Below are 15617 nucleotides of genomic sequence, written 5' to 3'. Positions count from 1 at the left end.
CTGAAATAGAACGAATGCCGATTTTTATATAGCGCCTTTTGGGTCCAGTCCATCCATCCAGCCAACCCGCTATATTTGAACTACAGGGTCACGGGGGTCTGCTGGAGCCAATCCTAGGGCGCAAGTCAGGAAACAAACCCAGGTCACCTAACTGCAAGGCAGCAGCGCTACCCACTGAGCCACCCGAGCGCCCGGTCCAGCCCAAATAAAACGAATACTAAGTTTTATATTGCGCGTTTTGTGATCAGTCCAAATGGAACAAATGACGATTTTTTTTTATATAGTACCTTTCAGAATCAGCCGCTTATTACACTACTTGCTGGGATAAGCACCGACTTCCTCACGATCCTACTCAGGATAAAGCAGGTTTAAAAAAATGGGTGAATGTTGAAATTCTAGACAGAACGAATGCTTACGTATATGTAGCGCCTTTCAGGAAAGCTGAAATAGAACGAATACCGACTTTTATATAGAAGCTTTCGGGAACAGTCCAAATAAACGAATGCCGATCTTCATATAGTGCCTTTCGGGATCAGTTTCTTATTACACCACCAAAAGTCTTGGAAAACGATGTTGCCTTTTTTAAATAGCGCCCGTTTCTGTGGAAGCGAAAAATACGCTGAACATTTTCACTTTAAATGAAGGCTCTAGGAGTCAAAGGATAGGCAAACAGAGTAATTAGCTTTATTGCAATAAAACAATAAGGCAGACTCAACCCAATTAGGCCAAATCGAGTTGAACCCTGAACACGCCAAAAATCAGAATTTATATAATCATTTCTCATCATCCTGACCTCGCTCATGACAGCTCAATCGCTGCTTCTTATGCTCCCCCCCGTCTGCAGCTGGCCTGTCAAATTTTTATGGGAACCACCAGTATATTTTTCATATTTTGTTACTCGCCTTCACCTTTTTGCTTCGCTTATTTTTACTCGGCCTTGAGCTTGCAATTGTTCCCCCTCTTCCGCTCTTGGACTTCTCCATCTATGATTCTCCCCCTTCCTTGTCCCTCAAGCTGACAAGATATTGGTGGCTATAGCTAAGCTTAAATTAAAAACGAAATATGGCATGTGCCTTTATTTAACAATTTGCTTAGTATGCCTGACTTGTATTAATACTTATAAGTTTTCATATCTATTTATGGTAATACATGAATATAATAATTTCTTATTTTCCACATTAGCTTTTTAGTCCTTTGGCCATCTAGTCAGTTTTGGACTATTCGTTTGGACGATTAGAGATTAAAAAAAGAATGTGGCAATTTAATCCATAATTTAAGAATTCAAACTGATCCGTTATCAGCAATATGTAAACGCTAACTGATGTATTTTTATTTATTCCTTTATATATTTCATTTATTTATTCATTCATGTAATTCTTTTTTTCTTTACCCTTTTATTTTTTTAACATCGCAACGCTGCTCTAGATAAGTGGGTATAGAAAATGGAGGGATCTTATGAACAGCACTTTGAGTTGCACGTTTTGTATGAAATATGCGCCACGCACGGTGTGGTTACAACGCACTTCATTAGCACACATTGGTGACATGCTGGAAGAGTCGAGGCGGCGGGGGGTTGGGGGTGGGGTTTGGGTTGAAGTTGGGTAGCCAGCCACTCATCTTAGCGCTGCACATGAAAGTGACACCCACACACAGGAACTCCTGAACAGGCCCCACCCAGAACTACACTAACACAACAGGACTCCAAAGAAACACAGTGGGGCGCCCCTACTGGCGTAGAATGCCAAGAGGCGCCACACCAGACAACTCGTGTCCGCTCCTGTCTAGCCCTGATTAGAACATAAAATAATTCCCACAAAACTGGTAAGGGAATGACAAAGGTGTTGCAACATTTTCCCAGGGGATTTTTCAGGAGCAATTAAGTACTTCCAGGTGATGTCCCTCTCAATTTACCCATCTAATGAGGAAACAGTTGTTGAGACAGCCACTTCTCCACAAACAGACCTTTATTCCTTGTTGGCCCACTGCGGTACCACCTTCAGGGCACACTGAACACCACAATGGATTGGCTGCACACTATGACCCAATGTGATTTGAAGCAGCGATGAAAAGGGGGCACCACATGCACTGGTGGGTGATGGGCTTTGAGACTTGGGCTATGTCATCCTAACACTGGTGCTGCCAGTCCCAAGATGAGGTCCCACTTTCTGAAAACAAGCCCAGTTTGAAGTATCCTTTAATCTTTTTAACATAAAAATATACAACTTAGTTAACCTTCTGATGTTTTGTTTTTCCAGAGAATGCTGTGATTTCCCCCTTAATCGTAATGCTGGGATGCATGTTTCTAAAATACCATCCAAAACACACTGCCCCAGCCACTCATCATTCATTTCCATGATGTCACTTCCTGCCAGCCATTCAACCCCCCCTCCCCAATCCAGGATGTAGACGTTTGCTTTCTCCACCACCACGTCACTTTGTTTCTGTGGTGGTTAATGTCATCTCGTGGAGACGTTTCTCTCACAATAATAGGGGGCTGGCGGGGGGTTTAGAGTGAGTTAAGGCAAAGGTCCTCATGTTCTCTTTTCATGGTCTAACATACAAAAGCACTGAAAGCACCTCTAGTGGGTATGGTCTTCACGGTGGGCAGAACCAACTTGGTCCTCGATGCGGCGGAAAATTGCCAGAAAATTCTCTCCTCCTTTCCGTTGGACTTTCTTGCCTTCTTCAGTGCAGGAGCCCAAGCGGTCAATGATAATGTCGTCAGCCTTGGGGAGGTGGAGATGGAGAAGACAAACGTTTGGGGTCTGTTTGTGTACAAGAGCAGAAGGGAGGGGAGGATGACACTTACCAGCTCCTCACGTGGGACCCTCTCAAACAGAGGGTGCTCGGTGAAGTGCTTGACCATCCACTGGTGAACTTCCTCCACGTCTGTGATGGTGTAAACCAGGCCCTGGGGAAGAAAATATGTGCCAGAGGTGAGTGGTGCCATCCCACCCATATCTCCCCACCAAGTTATATTGGATCTCCACCATGTCCTCCACTCACAACATGCACTCAAGTTGTTACACCCTAACCCCTCAAGGGAGGCAGCCCACGGTGTAGCCCCAGACAGATGTGTAGGTGCCAACCCTTTGTTGGTATACCCTGGGATAAATGCCCCCAACATACTGTACCTTTCACACCTATCAATCAGACCGTATCTGACGTGGGGAGTGTGCAGCACAGCTCCTGGTCCAGGTTTTGGTCTGGTCACGTCTGGACTCTCTGCTGGCACCGTGTCACCTCAGAGGATTCAAAATGCAGTGGCACGTCTGGTGTTCAAAGAGTGACAAGTGTCTGCCCCGCCTAGTAGCACACATTAAGTTCAAATCCTTCCATGACGTCCACCTACAGAGTAGTCAGTGGGTCAGCACCTATGGCTATGGAGACACCTGTGAGGTCCTCTGCTCCTGCATGATCACTCAGGCCTGCTGAGGAATGGCGTCTGGTGATGCCACTAATGTGTGGTGTCAAATCTGAGTCCAGACACATTGTCATGTGTAGGCCCCCTAGCTGACGGACTGAGTTGCCCACCTCCAGTTTAACAGCTGACTTCCTCAATGTGTTTATGGAGTGTTTGGAGACTTCCTGTCCAATTGATGATGGCCGTTTTAGGTTTCTGTAACCTGGGCCATCTTAGCGCATTGGCATACTGGGCAGTTGCTAATCTATATATGTTGTGACGTGCTGAGTGGTTGTGCAGGTAGGGACCCAAGTGCACTGCTTTGCCCGGGTTGTTAATGCTGTGAAGACGACCCTGTCTGTAACCCAAGGAATTGCCACTAGCTTGAGCACTTTGTCTGTGATGATCAACTTTGTACCCCTGTCCTGTAACACTTGGTCCTAACCAGTTCCCCAGACTGATATTTACTCAGTTACGTTGACTTCTTTCGTAAGTTGCTTTGGATAAAAGCACCGCCTACAGCAAATAAAAGGAAGTGTCAATCGACGCATCCCTCCCTGCTTTCTAAAGCACCTTTTATGGCGAGCAACAAACACCAGGCACTTCAAAAAAGGGCACACTTGAGAAAAAGAACGGCTCTCCATTTGCAGACCAACGGTATACTAAAGGCGATCCGCCTCCTCGTGCCGTCTGGCACCATCTCAGCAGCACTTACCAGAAGTCCTTGGCCCCAGACAGACTGCCGCACACTCATGCAGGCGCTGGCTGGTTTTGCTGGAGGCGCTCATGTCAGGAAATTCTGAAAGAGGGTCTGTTGTTCTGGAGGAGAGCGTGTTGCGGGTGACTCACCGCACCTGAATCACGTCACCGCACACCTGCCTTCAGGGGCGGGGCAACAAAAGGGCCATCTAGTGAGAGGCAGCCATGTTTGACAGGAGACACCTCCAGCAGTCAAGAGCAGCCCCTGATGGTGGAGGTGGTGGGGTGTATGGCAGGGCACACTGGGCATCAAGCACTCCATGCCTTGCAGGGTCTGGTCTGCACACAAAACCTATGGAGGAATCTTTATATAAAAAGAACATGAGCCTTTACCACAGCGCTGCCCAAGAACTGCTAAAGGACTCAGCTTTTTAACAAAGTGTTCCCTGGTGAGGGGCTTTCTTATCATCAACTCACCCCCAAGCGTAGCACGTAAGCATATTCTGCCAGCAGTGTGGAACTGATGATCCGCCACTTGTGTTTGGTTTTCTTGAAGTGAGGGTCCGGGAATAAGAAGAACATCTTGCTGAGCTGCAAAACAAAGAGACAAATCATTGGGACTTGTGGTGTCAGCAGCTGGCAAACATGAGTTACCTTATATACTGTAGCCCCTTCCCCGGTGTACACTAATGTCTATATGGGGCTCTGAAGTCAGAGGATGCAACTGGTCACATCACGAGCTGTAAAAACGGAGAGATGTTCACACACACACACACACACACACACACACAAAAAAAGCCCACCCACAATGCACCTCAGTCGAACCAAACAGGGATCTGGAGTGGCTACCTCCCAATGCATTTCAGGGTTACGCACAGAGAAGTTCATGCAGCTATCCCACAATGCATCTCAAACATAACCACAGAGGATTTTAAGCAGCAATCCCTCAAACATACCCACCAGAAAGTTTCAGTGGTCCTCTCACAATGCACTTTAGCCTTTACCTATCACTGTGTTCAAGTAGCCATCCCACAACACACCTCAGAAATGTCCACCAGGGTGTATGAGCAGCTCTCCCACAATGCACCTCAACCATACCCACTTGGGAGTTTAAGTGGCACTCCCATCATGCACTTCAGCATTACCTATGAGGAGGTTCAGGCAGGCAGAGATGCCGAGAAAGTCCGGAATTTGGGGAGCCCACCCACAATGGACCTCAGCTGAACTTAACAGGGAGTTGGAGTGGCTACGTCCCACAATGCATTTCAGGGTTACGCACAGAGAAGTTGAAGCAGCTATCCCACAATGCACCTCAAGCATAACCACAGAGGATTTTAAGCAGCCATCCCTCAACCATACCCACCAGAAAGTTTCAGTGGTCCTCTCACAATGCACTTTAGCGTTTTACTATCACTATGTTCAAGCAGCCATCCCACAATGCACCTCAGAAATGTCTACCAGGGTGTATGAGCAGCTCTCCCACAATGCATCTCAACCATTCCCACTTCGAAGTTTAAGTGGCACTCCCATCATGCACTTCAGCATTACCTATCAGGAGGTTCAGGCAGGAAGAGATGGTAAAAAAAAGTCAAGAGTTTGGGCAGCCCACCCACAGTGCAGGGAGCTGGAATGGCCATCCCATAATGCACCTCAGGCATACCCACCAGAAAGTATCAGTGGTTCTCCAATAATTCACTTTAGCTTTACCTATTAGAGGGTTCAAGCAGCCATCCTGCCTTGCTCCTCAGATATACCCACCAGGGAAGTTAACAACAACAACAACAACATTTATTTATATAGCACATTTTCATACAAACAGTAGCTCAAAGTGCTTTACATATTAAAGAATAGAAAAATGAAAGACACAATTATAAAACAAAATAAATCAACATTAATTAACATCGAAGTTAAGCAGCCATCTCACAACGCACCTCAGAAATGTCCACCAGAGTGTATGAGCAGCTCTCCCACAATGCACCTCAACCATACCCCACTTGGGAGTTTAAGTGGCACTCCCAGCATGCACTTCGGCATTACCTATGAGGAGGTTCAGGAAGGCAGAGATGCCAAGAATAAGTCAGGAGTGTGGGCAGCCCAGACACGGGCTTGCTTCCCGGGTCCTCCCTGCGTGTCTGCGTGGGTTTCCTCCCACAGTCCAAAAACATGCAGGTTAGGTGTATTGGTGATTCTAAATTGTCCCTAGTGTGTGCATGGTGTGTGGGTGCGCCCTGCCCAGGGTTTGTTTCCTGCCTTGCGCCCTGTGTTGGCTGGGATTAGCTCCGGCAGACCCCTGAGATCCTGTAGTTAGGATACAGTGGGTTGGGTAATGGATGGATGGATGTGGGCAGCCCACCCACAGCACCTCAGGCATACCAACCAGAAAGTATCAGTGGTTCTCCAAGAATTCACTTCAGCTTTATTTATTACGGGGTTCAAACAGCCAACATGCCTTGCACCTCAGATATACCCACCAGGGACGTTAAACAGCTATCTCACAATACACCTCAATCAAACCCACCAGAAGGTTTCAGTGGTTCTCACACAATGCACTTTAGCTTTACAAATCAACGAATTTGAGCAGCCAACCCACAATGCACGTCCACCATTAACACCAGGATGTTTCAGTGGTTCTCCCACAATGCAGTTCAGCTTTATCTTTGGGGGTTTTAACCAGGCAGAGGCAGAGATACCAAGAGAAGTCAGGAGTCCGTGCACCTCAGCCATGCCCCTGAAACCATTCTTGAGTAATTTTTGTAGTGTGATGGGGCGCTTTACCCTGCTGAAAGAGGCCACTACCATCAGGGTATGCTGTGGCCATGGAGGAGTGCACACGGTAGCTGGTACATGTAAAATTAACATTAACATGGATGCCATGACCCAAGGTTTACTAGGAGAACATTGACCAGAGCATCAGACTCTCTCCACTGGCTTGTTTTCCTCCCATCGAACATTCTGCTGCCATCTCTTCCTCAGGCAAATGACGCGCATGCACCTGGCCATCCACATGATGTAAAACAAAATGTGATTCATCGGACATAGGGGATCTTCTTGCATTGCTTCATGGTCCGGTTCTGATGCTCACGTGCCCATTTGAAGACACTTTCGGTGGTGGACTGGGCTCAACATGTGTACTCCGACCTGTCTGTGGCTACGTAGCAAGCTACAATGCACCGTGTGTTCCTGCATCTTTCTCTCATGGGCACCAGTAGCTCTTCTGTGGGATTGGAACAGACGGGCCAGCCTTCGCTTCCCGCACGCATCATGAGACTGGTTCACCAGTTATTCATTTTTGGTAGGTAATAAGCACTGCATACCGGGGGCACCTCACAAGACGTGTCACTTTGGAGATGCTCTGCCCTGTTTGTCTAGCCATCACCATTTGTCCCTCCTCAAAGTCACTCAGAATCTTATGCTTGCTCATTTTTCTTGCTCCCAACATATCCCCTTCAAGAACTGACTGTTCACTTGATAGGTGCCATTATGACATGTGTGGTCCCCGGCCGGGGCTGGAGCTCGGCCAGGACGCCCAGGAGGACGTGAGGAGGGCTTGTGCCTCCTCCAGACCGCGAGGGGGCATCCGTCCTGGTTCTGTTGGGGGCCACGGGTCGAGGGCATGGAAGCCCTACCCTGTAGGGGCCCGTGGTCACCGCCAGGCGGCGCCCCAATGCCGGTTTATCCCGTGTGTTCCTCGGCCGGGGCTGGAGCCCGGCTGGCACGCCTTGGAGGACCAGAGGAGGGCTTGTGCCTCCTCCAGACCGAGTGGGGGCGTCCGTCCTGGTTATGCAGGGGGCCTCGGGTAGGGGGCTTTGAAGCCCAGCCCTGTAGGGACCCGTGGCCACCGCCAGGCGGCGCCCCAGTGCCTGTTTATCCTGGGAGCCCGGCACTTCAGCCACACCAGGAAGTGCCGGGGGGAAGACGACCGGGGAGACACGGACGGCTTCCGGGTGCGCAGCCGGCACTTCCGCCACACAGGGGTGTGGCCACCGTTAAGTGCCAGGAAGCAGCTGGAGCCCATCCGGGTTCCCATAAAAGGGGCCGCCTCCCTCCAGTCAGCGGTGGAAGTCGGGAGGCAGAAGGACGGAGCTTGAGAGAGGACAGGAGGCGGCCAGGAACAAAGGCACAGAGACTGTGGCCCTGGACTTTGGGGGATACAGTGCCGGGGGCACTAGGGTTTTGTGAGTGCACGTAACTTTGGATAATTGTAAATAGTGTGAATAAACAGTGTGATGGGTGAAAACATGTTGTCCGTCTGTCTGTGCGGGGGCCAGCGTTCACACATGATAATTAATGGTATTCCCATCACCCTGCCACTGGTTTCTATTGTTGTGGCTAATCGGTGTAATATTGCACTGTAATAAAAGAAGAATCAAACGGCTTGTGGAACAAAACCTTTATGAAATCTGGAAGCTCTACACTGTATACTTCATCACCAATTGCCAGAGGGCAGACTAGCCAACAGTGCATAGTGGGGTCAAGTTTAGTCTCTGATAATGTTTGCGGGTCTATTCGGACAGCATTTGCTGCAAAGTTCCTGTATGGGATGGATGGAGAGACGTCCCAATGATCTTCTTAGCACCCTCTCGCCACTCTCTGCTGGGAAATCCAGCCTGGGGCAGTACAGACCCGATACCAGACAGAGATGCAGGTGGTCAGTACACTCTCTACGCTGCCTCTGTAGAAAGCAGTGAGGGTGGGAATGGCAGGCTTAGTGCTACTCCTGCCCTGTAGGAAGTGTAGTTACTTCTGTCCTTCTTTGACTAGGAAAGAGGAGTCCAGGCAGGGCCCTCTTAACAGCATCTTAGGCCCCGGGGCAAAGTAGTGCACAGGGGCCCCTGTTTTGACAGCAAAACAGAAACATACATTGGCATCAGAAAAATCTTGGGCCCCCAAGCCAGGGCCCACTATGCCCATATGTTAACACAGCCCTTGGTCCAGGAGCAATCATTCATTGGAGGTAATAGGATTTATAGAAAAACATGGACTGGGGAAAAGTGAAACTAAAATACAAAGCAAGAGAAAGTTACTAGAAAAAGTAATAGAAGACACAAAACAAGCAATGTAGGTACAAATACAATACAACACGGTTTATTTTTGTATAGCCCAAAATCACAGAAGAAGTGCCGCAATGGGCTTTAACAGGCCCTGCCTCTTGACAGCCCCTCAGCCTTGACTCTCTAAGAAGACCAGGAAAAACTCCCAAAAAAACCTTGTAGGGAAAAATGGAAGAAACCTCAGGAAAGGCAATTCAAAGAGAGACCCCTTTCCAGGTAGGTTGGGTGTGCAGTGGGTGTCAAATGATGGGGGTCAATGCAACACAATACACAGAACAGAACAAATCCTCAATACAGCATAAAAATAAAAATGAAGCAATCATGGATAGATTTGGGAAATAGATGAAAAAAAAAAAAAGGATCTGGTGTGGGCATCGGTGCACAACATCTTAAACACAAATGGTGACCTCCAGAAAAGAAAAGGAGTGACAAGCCGCTGCTGCCATAGGGAGAAGTAGAGAAACATTGCAATACACCTTAGGGCAGGGGTCTCCAACACGTCGCTCGTGAGCTACTGGTAGCTCGAGACCCCTTTCAAAAGTAGCTCGCCAAAGGGTTAATGAATCCTACATAAATTTGAAAGCTTGATTAGTCAAATCAGCCATGGGTGGTCTTTCTAAAAAATCATATCAGGATCCTTTTAACACAAAATCACGATCCACAATCTGAATTGTAATCTACCTTTTCAATGTGGCATACACTTAAGAGAATATCCGGACTCAAAACTCATCAAGACCTAAGTAACACTTTATTTTAAATATCAAACAGAGTTGAATTCAATTGTTCTCTCGTTCGCTAGCTAAGCGGAGTTAAGGTACATGTCCCGAAGCCGGAGAGTGAGTGAGGAAGGCCCCACACCTCAGAACTCTGCGTGTTTCTTGGATTTGTGCAAATAAATCAGTTACCGCAAGTGAACTCTGATACATAGCGAAATGAGAGAAATCTCAAAATCAACTGGAATGTTCAAGCAAATTATAGAAAAAAAAAACCGATCTCAATCCACTAAGTAGTTCTCTCAAGAAAAGCGGACAGACTGACAGACGTTGGATTTTATCTATACTAATAAAAGGCAAAGCCCTCACTGACTGACTGACTGACTTGCTCGCTCATCACTAATTCTCCAACTTCCCGTGTAGGTAGAAGGCTGACATTTGGCAGGCTCATTCCTTACAGCTTACTTACAAAAGTTAAGCAGGTTTCATATTGAAATTCTACACGTAACGGTCATAACGGTCGATAACGTCCGCCATGTTGAACTTTCTTATTTATGGCCCCGTCTTCACGAAATTTGGTAGGTGGCTTCCCTGCACTAACCGAAACCAATGTACGTACTTATTTCGGTGGTATGACGCCACTGTCGGCCACCATATTGAACTTTCCAACGGTCTTTGTTACTTATGGGCCCATCTTTAAGAAATTTGGCACGCGGGTTCCCAACGCTAACTGAATCCTACTTACATTCATATATACGTCCATAGCCTGCAGCTCGGTCACCGTGGGAGGCGGCGTTGGGTCCCCCACCCCAACGCCTCCCACGTTGCTGGCTGCCTGCCTATATAAGGCCGTCCGTCGCTCCGGTCTCTACATTCCCTTCCTTGCTTCGCCACGGGATTCACGTCTCCCTGCTGATAACTGCAGCCTTTTTATTTAATCCACGGCTTCTATTTTATTGTTATTTTATTGTTCATTTATTACGATTATAGTTATTGTGTAGGTATTTTAGACTTACTTTACATTGTTCAGGTACCCATTTCCTTTATCATTCCAGCCGTACCCCAATTAACATGTCTATCGAGGTGATCACCATCGATCAGAGAACTGTCACTTACCGAGTGGTTTCCATGCCCGGAGATGGCACCTGCCTTTTCCATTCTCTGTGTTACATATTGCACGGCCATATCAGGCTCACTCTTGATATCCATTGTGTCTTATGTATTGAATGACTGGACAGGTTCAAGGTGTGGACTGATGACGGTACAGGAGATAATTAGACTACACAGGAGCACTAGAAGAGTGAAATGCTTAAGCCCTTCACCTATGGATCTGCATGTGAGTTGATGGCTGCCGCTGAATTGTTCGGTTGTCGCTTTCAAGTGTACCGAAATGGCCAAATATTTTACACCTTTGGACAACCGCCAATGCCTCTTAAACATCTTAGATTGACAGGTGACGGTTTCAGTAGTGGACACTTTGATGTTTATGAATGTTTAAACTCTCAAAAGCTGGATGTGAAGTTATCAATGAAACCGGTTGTGTGCTTACAACGCTTGACAGATGCCGAATGTCTCTTCAACACAAGTCCTACAAATACTGTCGTAATTGAAACAAACCATGAAACTCAAACCGATTATGAGAGCAGCAATCCAAGCTGTGAGATTTGAGACAAGATTACTGTTCACATGGCCGACTGTACGTTACATGATCAAGAGTAAGCTCAGCGCACAGCCTGGTCATATTACAACCGGAGGGCCGAACTGACAACGTGGTATACAAAGAGATCCTTAACAGATAATTATTGGCATATTTCCCTCAGTTTAAAAAGGTTTACTTTTCTTCTTAATAAAAATTTTAAGGCAGTACTTCACCGCTGCGAAGCACGGGTATTTTGCTAGTATATTATATATTAGTAAACCTTCAAAACAATGTGCAGTTAAAGTCTCAACAGCACTTCTGGAGCTTAGTAGAGTCACATAACTCTAAGAATCTTCACCAAGCAGCTCTGAAAATGTCTGCTGTGTTTGGGTCTCCATACCTTTGTGAGTCTGACATGAATGTCATGAAGTCAAAGTTCAGAACAAGACTGACAGACGGACACTGAAATGCCTCCATCAGAGTGATCAGACGCCTGCCTCTCTTGTTGACTCCATGCAGTGCCAGTCATCTGACTAACTAAAAAACACATCACACATGCGACTGGACCTGTGAATAAAGTGACACCGTGACATGTGACAAATTGACAAATGAATAAGTCATATCTGTGGATTTGGAATTGCATTGTTTTATTTTGACAGCCTTCATGCTTTAATCTAATAGTGTGAGATACACTAGAAAATCCATACAGACATACAAAATGCACTTGCAGGTGAACTCAATATTTTTTGTGACGTTTTAATGCAAAATGTGAGCTGTGGACACCAACATGTTGTAAATGTTCAGGCAAAACAAGCTTATTCAGTTTGTTTGGGTTGACATAAGCTATGGGAAGAAGCTGCTCTTGGCCATTTTCATCTTGTAAAAGTAGCTTTCAGGGGGAAAAAAGGTTGGAGACCTCTGCCTTAGGGGAAGGTGCCGATTCACAAAAGAGATGGAGAACACAAAAGGGCGATAAGATGGGATAAAATTGGACAAGAACGTGGATATTTATGGTCGTTATAATGAAGAAATCAACAAGGATCAAAGAAGCAGTTGCTGGAGGGCGATAAACATCGTAAAAGAAGTGTTGTGGGAAAGCAGATGTGTTCTCACCTGCAAAAGAAAACTAATCACTGACGTGAAGGAGACAAAGTTAACTCTTTCCGGGCGGATGTCGACTTTTGTCGAAATTCAGGGGTAGATGACGGTAATCGGCGACAAAACTCGCTGCTGCATTTTATGGTGGCTCTCTTTGCCAAAAGGAAAAGTTAAGCTACGTTGGTTTGTCCTCCACTCCCTGCTCGTGCATGAGTAGCGAAGAGCAAACAGCCTCTAAAAACGGCATTGACATCAGACGAGAGACCCAAGCGAATGCGCAAAGCAAAATACTTCACGGGGTGACGTTTTGCGGCATTATCACTGAACCCGATTCTGACTTGACGGCCTCCGATTTTAGATGCAGGTGATCCGGAGACGGGGATCGAAACATGAAAGTCAGGTTCCCAGCTGACTGCAGTGCCGAGTTCATTGGTGTAGCTGATGTGTCTACAGCTGCATTCGCCTGGGAAGATTCAGGCACTTATGATGACGAGAGGCTGTAGCGGGCCACCACGCTGTGAGGACCAGGGGATCAAGTGTGGCCAAAGCATTACCTTTCCCTGGACGCTAGATGGCAAACCCCTGGGTTGCAGCGGTGCCTCGGACTCCTGCAGGGCTTCATGAGAGTCGGAGCTTGTACAGACAGTCCTAAAAATGACAACCTGCCATTCATGGTGCCCTGAAATGGTGGGACCATGTACATAAAGTGTTGTGTGAAAAATCGCCTTAAAAGAAAGTCTGCAATGTGCACTTTATTCACAATTGTTGGATTTGTAATTTTAAACTGTGGCGCAGAGGGGGAAATTAAAGAGAAAATGATCCTTTGTTCTAAACATTATGGAGGGCACTCTAAGTCACACCCTCACTGGTGTCACTGACCTGACCAGAGCCGGACAAACAGCAGCAGTGTCCACTGCCAATTCACAATGACCACCTCTGTCTCCACTGCTGCTTCACCCCCACCAATTCCCAGCAGAGTCTGGATGACCGCAGCAGCAGTCCATCAGTGACCTGGGTGAATATGCCAACAGGCCTGTGGCACCAGAATAATGCAGCTCTGGCCTGACTGTCGGCAGATAAGCTCCAAGCCAGCGAGTCAGCATGCCTTCCTATCAGCAGAAACATCGCTGAGGCAGGCCTTGGCCTCGGAGGAGACGGGTCCTTTCATTGTGAGCGCGGGTGCAGCGACAGGCAGTCCCTGTCAGCATGTCTACTTCCTACTGACCCGCGTCTTTGGATTTATTTTCAAATGGGCAGTGGGCATCTGGCTGCCTGACTGAGCCATTTGATGCAGATTCCGTGCATTGCTCAAACTTGAATCTCTGGCCCTGATGCGGGTGTGACACAAAGAAGCCAAGAGGATGTGCATCAGTGACATAGCAAAGTACCGTACAGAAGGGGTAGCCGAGACCAAAACGTCAGCATATCACACAATAGCTGGCAGAGGTGAATGCTTCTTTTGTCTCTCCCTGTGTGAACAATTACCTAGGAGGAATGTTGGGATTCCAAGAAGGCATTCACTTAATGACTACAGACCAGTGGTCTTTACACCTCATCATCATGAAGGCTGGTACTGGACTATAGGAGTACTCCTGTGGGAGACCACCTGGACTACTTTGCCTATCAGGCAAAGATTGGAAATGGAGGATGAAATGATCTGTCTGCTCCATAAGGCTGGACAAAGCTGGCTGCACTGTGAGGATGATGTTTTTTAATTTCTTCAGTACCATCCAACCATTCCTGTTAAAGGGGTATACTCAGAGATGCGCAAGTAGATAAGCCTATGGTGTCCTGGATGATGGACTAACTAACTGTTCAGGAGACCACCATCCTGTGAGGAGACTCAAGAACTGTAACAGAAACAATGGAGTCCTGTCTCCTTTTCTCTTCACGCTGTACACCTCAGACTATAAATGTAACAGCAGGTCAAGTCACCTGCAGAAATTCTCAGATGATTCTTCAATTACAGGGGTGTTATCGATAAGGGGGATCAGGCAGAGGAGAGGAGTCAGGTGGAAAACTTTGTTTCTTGGTGCAGAAAGAGTCGTCTGAATTCTTAACATCAGCAAAACCAAGGAACTGGCTATGGACTCTCCCCACACCAAAAAGCTCCTATGCCTGGTCACTATTCAAGGAGTGGGTGGGAGGGTGGTGCGTAACTACAAGTACTTGAGGGGGGTCCACATTAATGACAGACAGGACTGGACTCACAACGCAAAGGAACTATGTAAGAAAGGACAGAGCAAATTCGATTTTCTTAGGAGACTGCGTTCTTTGTCATAATGTAATATGAGGGTAAATCAAATAAGTAAAGGCAATTTGAAAATGACGCAGTAACTGCGACAGATATAAGCTGACACAAGAGAACACGTTTCAGATGCCTTATGGGTAATTTGAACAAGCACAGAGCAGCGCTCTGCCATTATTCTAGTTGAAGCCAAGGTTCAGATCAGGTCTGGTTGGGGAGTCTACACTGTTACAGCGTGTTGCCACACCCATCACACAATGAAACAGCTCGGGATCCTGGTCAGCAAACCCCAGGCAGACCACCTTCCGGAAATTACCCTCTATCTGCCACAGCCTGGTGTTAACATGGGCATCCCCAAGGCCTGGTCCAGCCACTCGGGTCCTCAACAATAAGCCAGATCACACTCTGGGAATCGTGCCACACTACACTACATCTGTAGTGCTGTAACTGAGACCCCCTCACAGTGCAGGTCATGTGCCTCATTCGGGACTCCATTAGCAACACAAAGTCAAACCAACAGTACCCAAGGATTCTTTGAAGAGACACACATGAAGGAGCCCAGTCTTCCATCTCAGGTCACTGGATAACATCCATGTCTCGCAAACAGGAAGCACCAGGGCTCTAAAGACATGGACCTTCGTCCTTTTGCAGAGATATCGGTAGCACCACACACCCCTTTCTAGTGACCTCAATACCCCCAAAATGGTCTCCCAATCCATCTACTGACTTCATAGGAAGAGTCACCAGAGACATGAATGTCACCACC

The 15617-nt window shown here is 47.2% G+C and overlaps 1 protein-coding gene across 1 annotated transcript in view; it reads right to left on the bottom strand.

Moving 5' to 3' along the window:
- Window positions 1–2177: 2177 nt before the first annotated feature.
- The window catches only part of mettl1 (methyltransferase like 1), a 52463-nt gene continuing 39023 nt past the window's right edge, over window positions 2178–15617 (bottom strand). Inside the window, exons 4-6 of the mRNA XM_039746636.1 lie at window positions 4580–4693; window positions 2810–2911; window positions 2178–2726 (exon numbers count right to left, since the gene is read on the bottom strand). Of these exons, the coding sequence (XP_039602570.1) occupies window positions 2580–2726; window positions 2810–2911; window positions 4580–4693 (363 nt within the window). The 3' untranslated portion in view covers window positions 2178–2579. The remainder of the gene's footprint in view (window positions 2727–2809; window positions 2912–4579; window positions 4694–15617) is intronic.

The sequence above is a fragment of the Polypterus senegalus genome, chromosome 3 (assembly GCF_016835505.1).
Source record: "Polypterus senegalus isolate Bchr_013 chromosome 3, ASM1683550v1, whole genome shotgun sequence".
Taxonomy (NCBI): domain Eukaryota; kingdom Metazoa; phylum Chordata; class Cladistia; order Polypteriformes; family Polypteridae; genus Polypterus; species Polypterus senegalus.
The sequence above is the reverse complement of the archived record's forward strand: the minus strand, read 5'-3'. Positions and strand labels throughout refer to the sequence as shown.